Source organism: Plasmodium vivax, chromosome 6, assembly GCF_000002415.2.
Source record: "Plasmodium vivax chromosome 6, whole genome shotgun sequence".
Classification (NCBI taxonomy): Eukaryota; Apicomplexa; class Aconoidasida; order Haemosporida; family Plasmodiidae; genus Plasmodium; species Plasmodium vivax.
In genome coordinates this window covers 13,792-30,628 of record NC_009911.1, presented here as the reverse complement: position 1 = coordinate 30,628, position 16,837 = coordinate 13,792, and the positions used below count along the sequence as shown (strand labels likewise).

The 16,837-nt window shown below is 31.6% G+C and overlaps 4 protein-coding genes across 4 annotated transcripts, besides 3 other annotated features; 3 read left to right on the top strand and 1 right to left on the bottom strand.

The window, feature by feature from the left end:
* Positions 1-1,394: 1,394 nt before the first annotated feature.
* Positions 1,395-3,120, top strand: PVX_001645 (variable surface protein Vir12-related; the record flags this gene model as incomplete). Its single annotated transcript, XM_001612638.1, has 2 exons — positions 1,395-1,439; positions 1,576-3,120. 2 exons carry the CDS (start codon positions 1,395-1,397, stop codon positions 3,118-3,120), a joined length of 1,590 nt encoding a protein of 529 aa, XP_001612688.1.
* A 735-nt stretch (positions 3,121-3,855) lies between these two features.
* Positions 3,856-3,888: a microsatellite.
* Positions 3,889-4,123: 235 nt separating this feature from the next.
* Positions 4,124-4,165: a microsatellite.
* A 2,164-nt stretch (positions 4,166-6,329) lies between these two features.
* PVX_001640 (hypothetical protein) lies at positions 6,330-7,253 on the top strand (the record flags this gene model as incomplete). The annotated part of the gene is made up of 3 exons (XM_001612637.1): positions 6,330-6,356; positions 6,497-7,002; positions 7,103-7,253. The coding sequence occupies 3 exons, from the start codon at positions 6,330-6,332 to the stop codon at positions 7,251-7,253; spliced, it is 684 nt and encodes a 227-aa protein (XP_001612687.1).
* Positions 7,254-7,784: 531 nt separating this feature from the next.
* Positions 7,785-7,938: a microsatellite.
* Positions 7,939-10,626: 2,688 nt separating this feature from the next.
* On the top strand, positions 10,627-12,805 carry PVX_001635 (hypothetical protein, conserved; the record flags this gene model as incomplete). The annotated part of the gene is made up of 3 exons (XM_001612636.1): positions 10,627-10,674; positions 10,816-11,580; positions 11,714-12,805. 3 exons carry the CDS (start codon positions 10,627-10,629, stop codon positions 12,803-12,805), a joined length of 1,905 nt encoding a protein of 634 aa, XP_001612686.1.
* Positions 12,806-15,801: 2,996 nt separating this feature from the next.
* On the bottom strand, positions 15,802-16,716 carry PVX_001630 (hypothetical protein; the record flags this gene model as incomplete). The annotated part of the gene is made up of 1 exon (XM_001612635.1): positions 15,802-16,716. One exon carries the CDS (start codon positions 16,714-16,716, stop codon positions 15,802-15,804), a length of 915 nt encoding a protein of 304 aa, XP_001612685.1.
* Positions 16,717-16,837: the final 121 nt, after the last annotated feature.

The window sequence follows — 16,837 nt, the reverse complement described above, 5'->3', positions numbered from 1 at the left end:
AGTCTTAGATGCTAAATTATTTAAAGCAATTATTAGGCAAATTAAAAGGGATAAGATTATACCATTTGTACTACTAGCGAAATGGGAAAAAATAAAAAAAATACGTTAACATTATCAATTGTAATAATAGTCATTACAATGTACGAATTATTCTTCACCATTTTTAACTTTGCCAAAATGTAATGGAATTAGTGAAAAAAATTGTTAACAGTATGGAGGGAGAAAAACGAGCTATCACCTAACACAGGGAAAAATTGTAAAAGGGGATGCATGGTACGCTCTCCTATACAATCGTATAAACCCAAAATGGAGACAAAATAAATGTTGCGAATGAAATTTAAAGCGAAAAATCGTTATAAATGTTAAAGCATAATACGAATTATTATTTTCTTTTCCAGTTTGGAAAAATAGTTTTTCCGCTTGAAAAACCGTTGAGCTTATATACCTACACGAAGTGATCAACGTGTTCATATATTTTGTAAATCATATATATATACAAAATAAAGTTAGTAAAAGAATAATATACAGATTGAAAGATGGTAGTGGGAATGCAAAAAAATGGAGTGAGGCCTTTTTTATTATTACCTTCTGCGAAACGCCCTGGAGCAGATATAAGGGATGTCACTTAATGGGTAGATAATAATGTTGGAAAATTTTATGCAAAGTAAACAAAAAAAAAAATTGCAAACTTTTTTAATTGTAATAATTTTAAGTATAACCCGGTTTCGTTTATTTCCCACAGAATTTGTAAACTCATCTGACACATTTATCTGCCATTTTATTAAATTTCAAATTCGTAAGTCGCTTTTGTTAAAGTGACAAAACAGCATGAGTGCTTCTCTAATCCGGTAGTAAAAAATAAGAATAAAAAAAGTCGCTACACATTTGAACTTCAAAACGAAGTTTTTACTTAATCAAGCATATTCATTTTTTTGCAAAAAAATATATACTTAAATATAATTAAACTTGTTAAAGGGTTACTTATATTTTAAAAAATAATGACTCAATATATTTAAATCTCATAAAATCCCAAATCCGGTGAAATTTGTTGTGCTATACATTGTTAGTAGAAAAGTATATAGTATGTTTAAATCTTAAAAATTTACAAAATTATAACTTTACAAAAAGGTGTTCATTTTGTTTGGAAAATTATGTTCAAACATGAATAACAATTTATAAAAATTCCAACTGATTATTTTGTTCCATATTTATGTTATTACAACGATTCAATGATGTTCCAGGTTTAAAAAATATTTCAGAAAAAAAATATATTTTTTAAACCAGTATAAAGTTACTCCTTATGAGACAGTACCTTATATATACTTATTTTTTATATATCGAAATGCTATTGTAGCTAATATTTTTATTATTTAATAACTACTTTTTGAGATAGAATGGGAAACCCAGAGGCAGCGACGGCGCCAACCACCAATAAATGGGTATACTTTAACTTTTTATACAAAACATTGTTAATAACTTATTTGAATTTTAAAATTGTCTTAAAGAATAATAAATAATTCTTTAAAATATAATTTTATATAATTATCTGATTTGTTTATAATACATAATTTTTAGGATAGTGTACTGAAAGGGTTAGCTTCACATAAAATATATGAAGACTTCGATAAAGAAGATGATAGAGGCAATAAGTATGATGACGTATGTAAAATAGAAATAGATGGGAAAATAAGATATACTGAATTTCGTGAAATTTGTAATAAATTTGCTAAGAACTTGGAAGATATATTTTGCAATAAATACGGGGAAAAAACCATTAATTACTGCATATTACTGGAATACTGGGTGTATGAACAAATAAAAAAAATACCTAAAACTGGTGAAAAGAAAAATGAAATATTTTTTCTTACGGAAAAACTAAAAAAGGTGCAGTACTCCATTAAAAAAAATTGTTCTGAAAATTTTGAATGCTACGATTATTATAATGACTATTTCGGTGATTGGAAAGACGAGAAAGAGCTATATGAATATTTTTTAAATTTTGATGAAATTGATAGTAATATTGATAAGAAGGAGGATGTAAATGAAAATTATAAAAGGTACTTGAAGCATATTTTGGATCTATATAAAAAAAAAAAAAAAAGTGGTTGTTGTAACATTAAATATTATCACCTTTGTGATCATTATTTTAGATGTAATCCAAAGTATGATCCAGAGGTGCTCTTATCAAAGTTAGGAGAACCAAAAGGAGAAAATCCTCCTTCAAAATCAGATAAAGATGGTATAGATGTCTCTGCAGAAATAGGTGAAAATAAAAAATATGTAGATGCATATGGAAAACATATACAACCAACTCGAACTGATGTTGTCATCCCTGATGTGCCACTTGGATGGCATAAAAGAAAAGACAAATCTAAATCGAGAATTCAAAACGTTAGATGTCTTATGAATTATACAGCTAAGAATAGTAAATATGCATTGGTTTCGTGTTATAACTTTGGAAAAGGATACCCGGATGTTGAGCATATATTTAGACCTACAAAGGAAGAGGATGCTTTTTTTTCTGAATTAAAAAACAAAGGAAAAGGACACTATGATAATCTAAGTTCTAGTGTAGTCTATAGGAAATCATTTCCTGAAGGTTCAAATAAAAATGAGAGAGGTGCCACACAACCTAATATTACTGCAGTGATGCCGGCATCGATACATGGATACAGCCCCCTAGGACAATTAATAAAGGAAGAACAGGATGAGTATACTGAAGAACCTCAAAAGAGTCGCGCGTTTACATATAGATTTGCACCAACAGCCAGAAGTTATCTCAATGAAGAAGAATTCAATAAAATACCTTGTATTTATATTAAAATAAATGAGAATGGAACAAAAGAGTGTGTAAAAAAGGAAGACTTGGATAAAATTAAAGTTTTTACAGATAAAGAACTTCAGAATTTAGGTACTGAAGAAACTGTTGCCACGTCTCCTGCAACAGATTCTCATGCAGACGAATCTCTCGTTTTTTTTGAGACAATAGGGGATAGTATGTTCAAAACACCTATGTTCCGGGGTGCTACCTTAGCAGTATTATTAGCAGGAATGGTTTTCGTTTTTTTTATTTATTACAAGGTATATAATAGTTATAAAATGTGTGCATACATAAATTAGGTTCACTGTTACAAACTGTTTGATAGAGCATAGTTGCAATGTTCTGCACATATTTTCCTTCGTCTTTCACCTTTTAGTTTACCCCTTTCGGAAGCTGGATTGGTGGCAGAAACTCAAAAAAGAAAAATATGTATATGGAAATGCCTATAGAATATGAGCAAAATGTTCAGAGCGAATATTATGAAGCTCCTCAAAGGAGGGATAATGTGCGAGATCGACCAACCCGTGACCCAAGTCCAAGTCGAAGCCCACGTCAACGTTCAAGCTCACGTTCACGTTCAAGCCCAAGTCAACGTCCAAGTCAAAGTCAACGTCCAAGTCAAAGTCCACGTTCAAGTCAAAGTCCGCGTTCAAGCCCAAGTCCACGTTCAAGCCCAAGTCCACGTTCAAGCTCACGTCCACGTTCAAGTCAAAGTCAACGTCCAAGTTCAAATTCTAGGAGCCGTTCTTCAAGTTCTAGGCAGAAGGATCCCCCTAAGGAAAGAATACGTATAGCCTATCATGCTTCATAAGACTTTGTATTTTATTTCTAGGGGTAGTAAAAAAATTACGTGTAGGAATAATGTAAAGAAGTTTTTTACGCAACTTCTTATGGCAAATTTGTTCAATAAGTGCTAGACGAAGAAAAGGAAAAATAATCAAAAATGTGTCATAAAAATATTTTAAATTCTATTCGAGAATGTAATATTTTTGGCTAAATTTTATTTTTTCTTGTAAACATGTAATGATAATCTCCTTTAAATTTGTTTTTGTTTTTGTGTTTTTTTTTTTTTTTTAAATTAATGAGGTGATTACTCATTTGTTTTGCATCTTTCCTTTATGAATGACTGGTTTGATGAAAATAATTAAATTGTGTTTTTGCATATTTGTCAAATTGACACTCCGTCTTGACTTTTTTTATTTTGTCACAATTTGTCTTCGAGGTGGCATCCGTAAAATGCATCAGGGTAAACCCTTTTGATTTATTCTGTTAGATGCATGCAGCAGGGTGACGGCCTCGTAATGCATTGAATAAAAATAAGTAGAATGATAATAATAATAATAGTAATGATGGTGTAAAGAATTGCACACATTCACTGTAAATGCATGTACCAATCACGTGAACCACAAAATGCATGCATTTCTGAAAGTACATTCTTTTAACACTTGACACAAAAAGAGTTTTTCTCTGCATTAACTTTGCGAAAAAATAAATATTCGTCAAACATCTTAGCGTTAGCATAAGACAAAATTGAATTATCCCTCGAAATGGAAAAAGCTGATGCATTTTTAATTTTCCTTTCCAGGAGTTAGGAATGACCTCCTGTTGAGGCATATTCTTTTTGAGTGACTAAGACATGGCTCGGAGGTGGTAATTTGCCTAGTCATGTAGCGAAATGGCTACATGTACACATATATATTATATGCATTTCCTCATTTTAGTGAAAATAAAGCAAACGCGAAATGGAAAGACGCCACCTTATTTCCCACGTACAATTCGGCATTTAAAATGGGAACGTGCAAAATGTACATCAAAACCAGGTGTGAAAATAAACGTAGCAATTTGTAGGTACATCCTATTTAGCAGAGGTACATACCGCAGGAGTAGCAACTTATTGAGTGCAGTTAAGCGTATGAGTATGGCCTAGTGAATTATATAAACGGGTTTTGCCTCTTATGCTGAGAGGCTATCTCTACGTTCGCTAGTTTTACCAAAGCGAAGGGTTAATTTGAGGAGAGTAGCATCGCAACTGCTACAATGTGGATGCAAGTAAACGAGTGATTAGCGTAAACTGCAACTAATCAGGCGAATGCTCAAATTAGCAGCTATGTAAATTTATGACTAAAAACGAAGGAGTTGCTCCTTACCAATAAAGTAGTAGTGCCTCTTATGAATACACATGTCAAGTGTGGAGAGGTAAAGGAGTTGACTGACAGTCATAATGACATTACACTGAATAGGGGATATAAAGATTATTCAAATTTGCGCAAAACGAAGCGTCCCAGTGATGCACCTGAAGGGGGGCGTTCGACATCCCCCATTTTATTGCCTTAACTTTTAAGTAGAACATTATCCAAGCGTTATGGAGATGACAGTAAAGGGAAAATAATAAAATATATTTAATCGAGCTACTTCGTAAAATAAAAACTCCCCAGTAACGATATGCTTTTTACTACTAACACTGTGGATGTGATTAAAAGCGGGTTCATAATGTAATAGGTAAATATTATTTAAATTACGTGAACGTGTTCCAATGTTTGCAGCAGCATTTTTATCATCTTAAAAAGAAGAAAAATTTATCTTATACTTTTTTTTTTTTTTACCCTTTCGAAATGATAGAGTTTACACCTTTTGGCAAAAAAATGACGCCATAAATTTTAGCATAACATATATTTATTAATATATTTGCATCTCACGAATTGTATGAAAAAGGCATTATTTTAGGGTAAATGGGAGTTTAAAAAAAAGGTACAATAAAAAAAAAATTTGAACGATTGCATGTTGAAGTGAATAGAAATAGGGATGGAGAGAACTGCCTCGTTTGGGAAATTATTGAGTCATCCCAATTATAAATACGCGAATGCTCCGATAGATAATATGTTTTTTTTTAACGCTATCGAATGAGGTTTTTTCATCATGTAGCATATAAACCATTTTTTTACCTTTTCATTTTTCATAATTTGAGTTGCCAAATGGATACATAGGATTACATCCGCCATGAATAATTTTAAAGGAAATAAATTACCACCAAAACTGCGGTGCAGAATAATTTCCGATATTGCGGCGGGGTTACATTATCCCGGAAAAATACTCCTCATACCAATAGAAGTTCAAATTATGTAAAAAAATCGCGAAAATTATTAAGTAGAGCTTTAAACGGAAAAATTAAAAATGTAATATTTTAAGTGCAACAGTTAAACGTTTTAAAGTTACTATGCTGATTTGGCTATTATTATACCTTTTTTGAGCTTTTCCCGTTTTTTTCATTCCTTCCCAGGGAGAATTATAAGCGGCACTTTGTTTCGTATATGTAGAATAATATAATCTACTCGAAGGTGTTTTTAAATAATAGCAGGCGCGAATAAATAATTGCGTAAGCCCTGAGAATAATACAAGGGGTTACTTAAATACATGAACAAAGGTTTCATAACTTGACCTTTCGTATAGCAGTACTTCTTGCTGGGAAAATTGTACAATTTGATAAACTTTAAATGTTCCAAAAGAAAAGATGGCGAAGACAAATGAGCAACAATTGGTACATTTGCATTTATCTTTTAATCGTTATTTGTGCTTTCCTATTCATTTGATTTGTCCACTGGGACAGAAGGAAATAATTCTGTTATTAGAACTGTTGAATTAATAATTGCGTAATAATTTCTTTATTGTTATTTGCAGGAGGAAACAATAAGTAGTTTAGAGCTTGATAAAACATATAAAGATTTCTTTGCAAATGATGGAAAATCTAAAAATTTTGATAGTAAGTGTACTGTGTTCGATGGAGGCAGTAAAAAAAATCCAAAAGCCAGAGAACTTTGTAGTAATCTCGTATATTATTTAGAAAAAATACGTGAAATGAGTACGCAACAAGAATCTAATAAATATTGTGGTTATTTACCTTATTGGTTATATGATAAAATAGGTAAAATTCATAGCCCACCGACGACCAAAATTGATAAGGTATCTTTTTATGAAGATCTTATTAAGGCAGGGAATGAGATTAGCGGTGGAAAATTAAAACATGCTTGTACTGTACCAAAATTAAAAGATGTTGATTTGAATGAATTAAAAAAAAGAAAAATTTCGTATATTTATTTTAAAAATCTTGAAAATATTTACAATATTAGTAATTCCAAAAATAAAGATAACTGTGCCAAGTATTTAAAATATCTTGAGAGTTTTAAGTCATTATATGAAGCATATAAGAGTGCCCATTGTATTTCTTTTTTTTTTGTTCGTACTGGTCCTGATTATTTTCCTTGTAGTAATAAACATAATCTAAAGGATCTCTTGTCTGGGCTGCAAAACTGTAAAGACGGAAAAGATCCTTATCCAAAACTTCAGGTTGCCGCTGCATCGAGAACTGTTAGCAGTGGAACAGGAGCTGCAGCGGGACCAACAGGTGCAAGAGGTTCACCTGAACAAACAGGTCTAAAAGGTTCACCCGGTTCAGTAGGCACAGGAGTCACTGCACGTACAACGAGTACTACAGCTTTGTCAAGCCAAGGAAGAACAACAAGTGTAGCCAGTGCACCACAAGCAAGAGCAGGAGGAGCATTAACTATACCTAGTGTAGGGGCGCCCCAATTAGCTCAGGGTCCATCTGGGAGTGCAGATCTGACACGTGTTACTGGTGATACGCCTTCTACACTGCCTGGAGTGGTCACCCCTCCCGCTGGTTTTTCTGAGACAGCATCTGAAATGTTGAAATCGAATTCCTTTCGTCATACACTTGTGGGGGCTGCAATAATTTGTGGGCTTCTCTTCCTTTTCTTTTTCTTCAAAGTAAGAAAAAATTGGTTCAAAAATATGTGCATTATGTGGCGATATTTATTGTTCGTACTTCTTTAATTGTGTAAATAGGGGGTACATATATAATGTGTTTTTTTCTTTTTTTATTCATCCATTAGTCTACTTCGTTGGGGTCTGGATCACATGAAAGGGGAAAAAGGAGAAGAGAGACTGAGCAGAATTATTACGAAGATTATGATGGCGATGATGGTTATGGAGGCGATGATGGTTATGGAGGCGATGATGGTTATGGAGGCGATGATGGTTATGGAGGCGATGATGGTTATGGAGGCGATGATGGTTATGGAGGCGATGATGGTTCTGGAGATGATGAAGGTCATAGAGGTCATAGAAGTCATAGACGTCAAAGAGATCGTAGACGTCATAGAAGTCGTAGAGGCCGTAGAGGCTATGAAGAAGAACCCCCAGCATATGGGTCAGAACCGTCAGTTGCGCCTTCAAAAGCGAGCGATATGAATTTGTCCTATCAGCCCAGGCGTGACTCCTACTACTAGTTATCATTTGCATGAGGGGAGCCCTTTCAGGAAGACCACTTGGGCAGCAAATGCCATGGGAACTTTTGAGTAGTTCATATTATGAGGTGGGATAGAGGGGGCAGACTCACAAAAATGGGGAGGAATTGTCCTAATTCTTACATCAGTTCGAAGCAGGCAACATGTATTACGTGTAAGAGAATAGTTGGACGACCAACGGTGGTACGCACTTATAAGCTTTCTAAAAATGGCAGTTAAAATATAACGGTCAAATTATAATCACACGTTCGAATAGGAATACAATTAGGACTTCCAAAAAATGGTGGACCAAATGGAATAGCTATGTACATTTGATCACGCAGTGTAAAAAAATTTAAATCCATCAATAATTAAGAAGCAAAACAGTTAGGAATAACTAATAAATGTGAACAAATGATGTGGGCAACTTCTAACGACGGTGCAATGAAAAAGTTATACTAGGAAGCTTATTAAAAAAAAAAAAAAAAACAGATTAGACTTAGCAAAATAATTATTTGTGATCTTTCATTTGAAAAATTTTACCTAGAAATATTTTTTTTTTTTGTCGTACAGTTTGTACATGCTCCCCCTTTTTGTGTCAATTATAAAACCTGAAGTTTCCTATTTAATTTTTTTTTGGTGAATATATTATGTTTTATTTTTTTTTTATTTGTTGCACTTTCCACTTATCCTTATATTCCATTTGAGGCCTCATACATTTGTCGTTTACTATCTTTTAAAAGGATCATACCACATGGTTATGTCAACGGGGAAGGTTTTCCCAATGTCGTGGGAATAAGTTAACATGATTGCAGAAGAGTGCAAGAACTCATTTGATTATAATACATTTTACTTTTATTGGAAACTGATTGTTATGCGGTTTTATATAATTATTTGTCAATGGAGATAAGGGCTCTCTTCCGTTTTGCAGGTCTTAATATTTAAAGCAAAATGCGGGGCAACTGTTGCATCTGCCACTTTCGCAATGTGCCAGAAGAGAATGAAAAAGGAAATGAAACAAAAGTTGAAACGTTTAATCTCACAAATAAATAGTCACCTTTGAATTACCTTCGTTTAACCTGCACAATTTTGGGTTTTACCATCAGAAAGTTTATCACCTTTGGCATGATTGATTATGGCAGAATGGTGAATGCAGCCCGAAGAAGCATTATTTCGATTAAGCGAAATTACGTATTGTGGGTCGTGCGAAATGCGCTATTGAAATATATTTAAAAAAAACATGAAAGGTGTTAATACGTTTTGCAAAAGAAACCAACATATTATATTATAAACAGGTGAAATTATAAGAAAGGTTTCTTTGTCATTTTTTTACTCTCCAAACGAAGTAGCATAATTTAGAACAATTCGTATTCATAATAGGAAAAGGAGCGAGAAAAAAATGTTAAAAAAATTTTGTAAATTTTGTGCAATGTAAAATTTATTACACTCGATTGTCCTTTTGGGCGGATTAAAAAAACGCTGGTGTGAATCATTTTGAGCGACTTAATGCATATCAAAGGGGCTAAATTGTTTTGCTCTACTCCCAGCATAGAACTGCTTAAACGCATAAAAAGATGTGCGCTACTCCGTTTTATACGTACATAAAAATGAATTGTTACAACTTTTTTTTCTTAATATCAAAATGTATTATTATATCATCCTTAAGGATAGTCACCCATTTGAACGAAAAAATGTATGTATAACGTAATGTAAGCAAATTGAAACAAACGCGTATGTATAAAATAATTGCAAGCTGTTTGAAAGGGCCGAATAAAGAGAAAAATTTATAATTAATCTACTAAAATAGCATTTATAATGTTATAAGTTAGAAGAGATTTGTCCTAAATAGCCCTTTTCGAAATTGCCCTATTGGTTGCTTAGCTATGATTTTCTTTCATTTATTTATACGTGCTTGCCTGTCTTACAGATTTCCTTTGAAATGGTGGCATCTTGACATTATGTCTTGTCTGGAAAAAAAAAAAAAATTAAATTAAATAACACCATTTTGAGGAACAGAAAATGTAACTATTTAAAGTTAATATATGCTTCATATTTTTGTAAAAATATAATTTATGAGTAATATTTTTTTAGGAGAATAAATAGGACCGCTAAATATTTATTTCCTTCTGCACTACTGTAGCTTATACTAGTGCATATAAAAAGACAATTTTTATATTGTAAAATTATGCCAATTTTATAGATCGTTAATAAAAAGGAAAAAATAAAAAAAAAGGCAACGTTTTATGATTTAAAATTTCACTGGGAATATGCCATCCCTATTTTTTTTTCCGCTATATTTGCAACTAAAAAGGGAGAATTTTAACTTGTCATATTGTACGAAATATATCTTAATAATAAATTTAATAGTACAAAGAACGAATAACCATTTAATGCGGTTTTAAAATTGTTCACAAAAAAATAAAATAAATAAGACATAAAATATGCGCTTCTAACAGTTCATAATTACTTATATGATAAGAAGTTTTATTAAAACCTTTTGTCACCATGTCTAAACATATTGTAGATCAGGTCATTGAAATATTAAAAAATGATGTAAGTTGTCTTTCAGGAAAAAACTGACACTTATTGAAATTTATTCATATATTTTACCTGTTTCGAATTCATCATAGAAAAGTAATTAAAAATATTAACATTTATACATTTATATTTTTAAAATTTTCCTATTGTTCATAGGATGTTTTTTGGAGAAAATCAAATTTATATATGTATTATGATCTATTCGATAATGGTATGGGTTCACCTGGCACAACTACATTATGTAATAACAAAATAAAAGACCAGAATTTTCATAATCTGTGTTATGACCTAGAAGGTATTTTAAATAATTGGCACGATATTTGTGAAGGAAAAGAATCAAATTATGATAAGTATTGTGAATGTCTAATCTATTGGTTATACGGGAAAATAAGAACAATTAAAGCTGATGCTACAAATATATATTATCTATATGAAAGTTTGAATTCTATTTTGAAAAATAAACCTTTGAAAAATAAGAACCATGCATGCAATAAAATATATGAGTCAAAAGTGTATGATATGAGAGTGTTAAAGGATAAGAGAGAATTATATGATTTTGTAGAAATTTATAATATAATTGAAACTAAATTGAAAGAAAATGATAAAAATAAGGAGTTATATTGCGAGTACGTACAGTACATTTTTGAATTATTTAAAAAAGTTGAAGCGAAAGGGAAATATGGGGTATATAATAATGAAGTTATGCATTTTCAGAACAAATTTCTGAATAAGGATGATACGTTAGAATCATTAGATAAATTGTGTCCAAACATGTGTATAAAATCCGTTTTCGATAAATCGAGTAGAACTTTATGTCCCTCGAATAGGGCAGTTGTAGCGCCAGTACAACTAAACACTAAGAGATGTGAAAGCACCACAACGGAATATCCAGATAAATCCCAATCGGGAATGGAAAAATACGTACGTTATAACTTTCCTTTTATAATAATTAATTTGAAATATTATGTGACTGTTCAAAAAAAACAAAATTAATGTTGTTAGAATGATCCATGGAATGCGCACACATGATATATGCTTTCTATTTAATTTTCAGGACAGAATCTTAAAAAATTTAGATGCAGACAAAATATATGAAAAATTGAACAATAACAAGGATATCAAACAATACTGTAGTGACTGTAATGATGTATTAGCATTAGAAGAAACCTACCCAGGGATTACAGTTTTGTGTAAAAAGTTAGCAAGAAATTTAAGAACAAATATGTCTGATATTCAGAATGATGTAACTAATGCCAGAGATCGCTGTTCATATTTTATCCACTGGACGTATGGTGAGCTAAAAAAAATATTTAATATAAATTCGAGAAATATTCACAGCATACCGGAAGTTTCCAAAGTGCTTGATGTAGGAACTAAAATCAACAATGAGTTAATGCTAAAAGATATTCTTGACAATTCTGCATCGATACAGAAGGTGTTTGATTCTAAAGCTAAGTCATCACAAGAATTTTTTAGAAAATTTAGAGAAAACCAACAAAAGGCTGAAAGTTCCCACTTGTTAAGCTTAATAGCAGAAAAATTAGTGTACAATAGTGAAATATCTAAACATAAGCCCTGTTTCCATTACTTTGATTGTAAATTAGACGAATGTATGGAAATGAAAAATTTGCATGATTATTTTAAGAATTTCGAGAGCATGAAAGACAAAATAGCAGGAGCTAATAACAATAGGAAATTGTATTGCGAGTATGTCGCTTATATATATGGGTTGTACGAAAAGCATGAAAAAGATTGCTGCACTTGTTACTTCGCTTCAGATAAGTGTGTTGAAAATTGTCCACATTATTTTAAATGTGAGAAAAAGTATAACCCATACAACTTTTATTCAGCATTAAAATGCGACGAAATTCTACTTGGGAAAAAGATCACAAAAAAAGTAGGTAAACCTAAAAATATTAATCACGAAGCTATAATGAAAGCTGAAAATGTTAATCAGCATATTTTAACTGAAAAAGAGAATGCAGAAAGTGCTGAATATGGAGATTTGCCATCGGATTCCTTCCCTTCATTTGCATTGTCTGTCTTCACCTTCTTGGGAATATTGTTGATGGTTTTCATTTTTTACAAAGTAACTACCAATTTTTATGCTAAAAAGGGCGTTCTCCTCCGTCAATTCGTATGCTAAATTTACGTAAATGGTGACATTTAAAAATAAGTATACTATGCGCATTATATATGTATATATATTTTTTCTATTAGTTTACCCCTTTGGGAACATGGTATAACCGGAGGGCACTAAAAAAGAAGAGGAATTATGCCGATTTTTATGAGGAATACAATGAGAGTATAATGATGAATCAGTCAGAACAAGTTATCGGAAATCCGCAAAACAGGAGACTGCGTATAAGTTATCAAACGGGGTGAGAGTGTTTTACAAAATGTTTTATGCTACATCATTAGGGGAAAAATATGAATAATAGCGGGCCTTAACATGGAATTTTTCATGGAATCTTAACAAATATGCAAAGCGTAAAATAAACTCCCATTAATCAGATGATAGGATAGAAGCTGTGCATTTTAACATTGCATGAAAAATCTAAACGTTATGGCCATAATTTGAATCAAAAGCTAATTCAAATTGCATGCACAAAAGTTTTAACATTCATTATATATGTGAAAGGAGGTAAATACTGCTCAGTTATTTAACCATAAATGAGATAAGAAATTTGTAAAAATAAAATCGAAAACAAATTAATTCCCACACATGCTGGAAAATAACGATTTTTCGGAATAATACATATAAGAAATGAATAATGACGGGCCTCACGCCTAAAAATCATTCTTTTTAATTTTTTTTGTACCATGTGCAATAACCTAATTTTAATAATTTTTTTTGTGTTTTTTAAGTATTTCTTTTTTTTGTAAAAATTTGTTTTAAGTTATTTTTTAGCCATATTAGTTACCCATAAACTTGTCAATTATACTAACATATCATTGCAAATTTTAATTGTTTTGTTTATTTGATCATTTTTACTACTAATCTGGAATATTTTGTCTGCTAAAAGGTGCTAGGTTAATAGGAGAAATGATATAGATTAAAGTAGAGTAATTCTTCATTATTAATAAGCGGAGGTAATAAATAGTAATTAATGTGACAGATTGGTACACATTATGGGAGCTTCTCAACAAGGTGAGGCATAGCACTCATAAATGTGCTCAGTTATCCTTCCCTAGATCACTTATAAAATGTGTGAAATGGAATTATTATTCCATTTATAAAAATGTATGTAACTTTTTTTGCATGCTTATAAAAGATAATAAATATATCTCATTAGATCTACACAAATGCTAAAAATGAGAAACTTGCTGCTCTTTTTTTAAAACATTAACGTTTAGAAGAATAAATACAGAACTGTATTGTTACTAAATTGGAGAGCTTCACATTTGCATATTAGTAATTTATTGAAGATAACTTTTTTATAGTTAAGCAATTAGTTGTATAGTTAAATTGGCAGGTGAAAATGTAGGAATGGGTGTTAAGATGGCGACAATTAAAATAGGGAATTACTTTATGTGGCCATAGCGAATACGCTTTCGTGGAACATAAATCTACGCTTCGTAAATTATCGATAAAATGAAAAGTATCATTAAAGTTATTCCGAAATTATGGTTGTTATCAATTTTGTTAGTCATACCCGTACGTGTTAAGTATAATAAGGGGCTACTTTTTATTAACAATTTAGTTTTTTGGAAAAATTAAATATAATATATGATAAGAATTACCCAAAAAATACAAAAAAAAGGAGCGAAATAATAGGTACATCATATATGAACATGTAATTAGGACAATTGTGGCTATAAAATCAATTGACATGCTCACATATTCTTAATAAAAAGGTAAATGTTGGTATTACCTCACATGGTAGGGTATTTTACACATAAAAAAAGAAGAAGTTAATCTGCTAATTTATAAATAGCAGAAACGTTATGGCACACTTATGATTATACCAAAAAATAGTTAAGCCATATGATAAGGTAATAATGCTTAAAAAGGGGCATGTTTCTCTAGGGGCATAAGGAGAAAGTCAAAAACGAATTGATGCCTAATCCGAATAAATAGTGCCTTCCTAGGTACAGCGAAAAAGATGCTCTTGATTTTTGCCTTATAAAAGTGTAAAAAGGTAAGAAAATTGTTAAACTAATTTACAATTCACATATTCCATTTTTTTTTAAGCGTAATTTTATCTTCCATTCGAAGTGAATATATCATGATATTTTCACTTTCATGGCAAAACGATCATTTTTTATAAGTTAACAGCTTGAACATTCCTCGTTATTTCTTCGTTTAACAATTTAGAAATGAGTCTATGTTTATAATACTCTCTACAAATAAACTCTTTTCTTTTTAGTCCTCATTTTAGGTAATTTAAAATTTTTTTTTCTCATCACGTGTTGACTCTTTCTTCTAATCTTTGTATGATTAATAATTCTGAGGACCGTATGGCATATATAAACTTTTTGAGCGTCCCGACTGCCCCGATAATATTTCTTGCATTTGTGACTCAATTATTTTATTCTTCTTCCTCTTTTTTTTGCTGAAGCGTAGCCCCAAAGAAGTGAACTGCAAGACACGAACAAATAGTTTTGCAAAATTATATTTTAATTAAAATAAATAATTATAAAAATATTTATGTCACGTTTGATGAACAAATTTCCTTTTACTTTTAAAAGAAAGGAAAATAACGTAATAACTCCGAATGCTGCTGCAGTCATGGTGATGTAATCTTTTGATGGGAAATCTTCAGTTTTTGAATCAGGAGCATTTAATTCGCCACCTAGTGTTATGCTTGCTCCATCTGTAACGAAAGAAACATTAAAATTTTGATTATTATATAGTGCCGTTCTTTCATCACAATGTATATAATTATTTGATCGATTCGAACATAAACTATAGTTTATTGTGCTTGCATTACCAGAATCAAGCGGTCCCTGTGGATCTTCTCCAGAATTTGAAGGTATCTGAGTATCTGATGATATTGCAGAAGCTGACAATAGTTCTGCGGTTTCCTCTTCTTCACGAGACACCTGTTCTTCATGGCAACCCTCAATTTCAGGGTATTTTTCTGAGAGAGAATGGTCTCCCATTTTAGAACATTTTCTTTGCTCAAATGTTAAGTTCTCTCAATGAGGTTCAACAGATGGGAGTGGCGTGGAAGCAGCTAGCTGAGAATTAGCAATGCAGTTATTCGGCTGAGGGATATTTGTTGGTCTAGATTTATTATCTGGATTATGTGAACTTAATTTAGAAAGTAGCTTAAATGTAACATAATCATCAGGATTTTCATCATCTGGTTCATGTTCGAGTGTTACATATTTAACAGACCCATCACCATAACATAACGTATCATCTTTTTCAACCTTATCAAAATTTCCAACACAAAATTTCGTATCACCCAACGCATGATTGTCAGGCACGTTGGGTAAAACTAGACTATCCTCATTAACATATATTATAATAGCATATTTAACAGCATTTTCCTCTGTAATTTGGGAATCATGTGAAGAAGATTGATTTGGGGGAAGCGCCTCAACAGCAGGAGATGCATTAGGACGATCTGCTTTTTGTTCAGTTCCTAAATCAGGAGTTGCATCTGCACTTCTTGGTATTGCAGAGTTTTGAGGTAATTCAGAAACATTTTCTGCTTTTGTTTTTGTTTCAGGTTTTTCATTTTTATCATGTGATTTTTCCTCTTTAACTGTCAATTTAGTGGCTTTTTCTGGTTCCGATGTCCATCGTTGAGGACATTTAGGATATTTCGTAGATTTTGATAATAATTCCTCGATTATTTTCGGAATATACCACAACCTTTGTTTGTAACTGTGTTGATAACACACCTTATAAACATCCTTTTGTTCATCTAAAAAATTATTTATTTCTTCACATTTCTGACGAAAGTCATCAGTACCATTTGAACGGTCCAATAACGAAATTTTATCACGAAGTTCACGTTCAATATCATCACTTACATTTAAACAGCCTAGGTCAACATTAGTAGTTACATCTCTTCTAACAGTCGAAAAACTTATATCAGGCATTGTTTAAGCATTAATTGAAATTATAACAGAATTTCCGTTTTATTTCGTTTTGGTAAATAATTTGGGTACGTTATTTATGCAGGTAGACACCTGTATTATGGCAAATTATCATTTTGCAGTA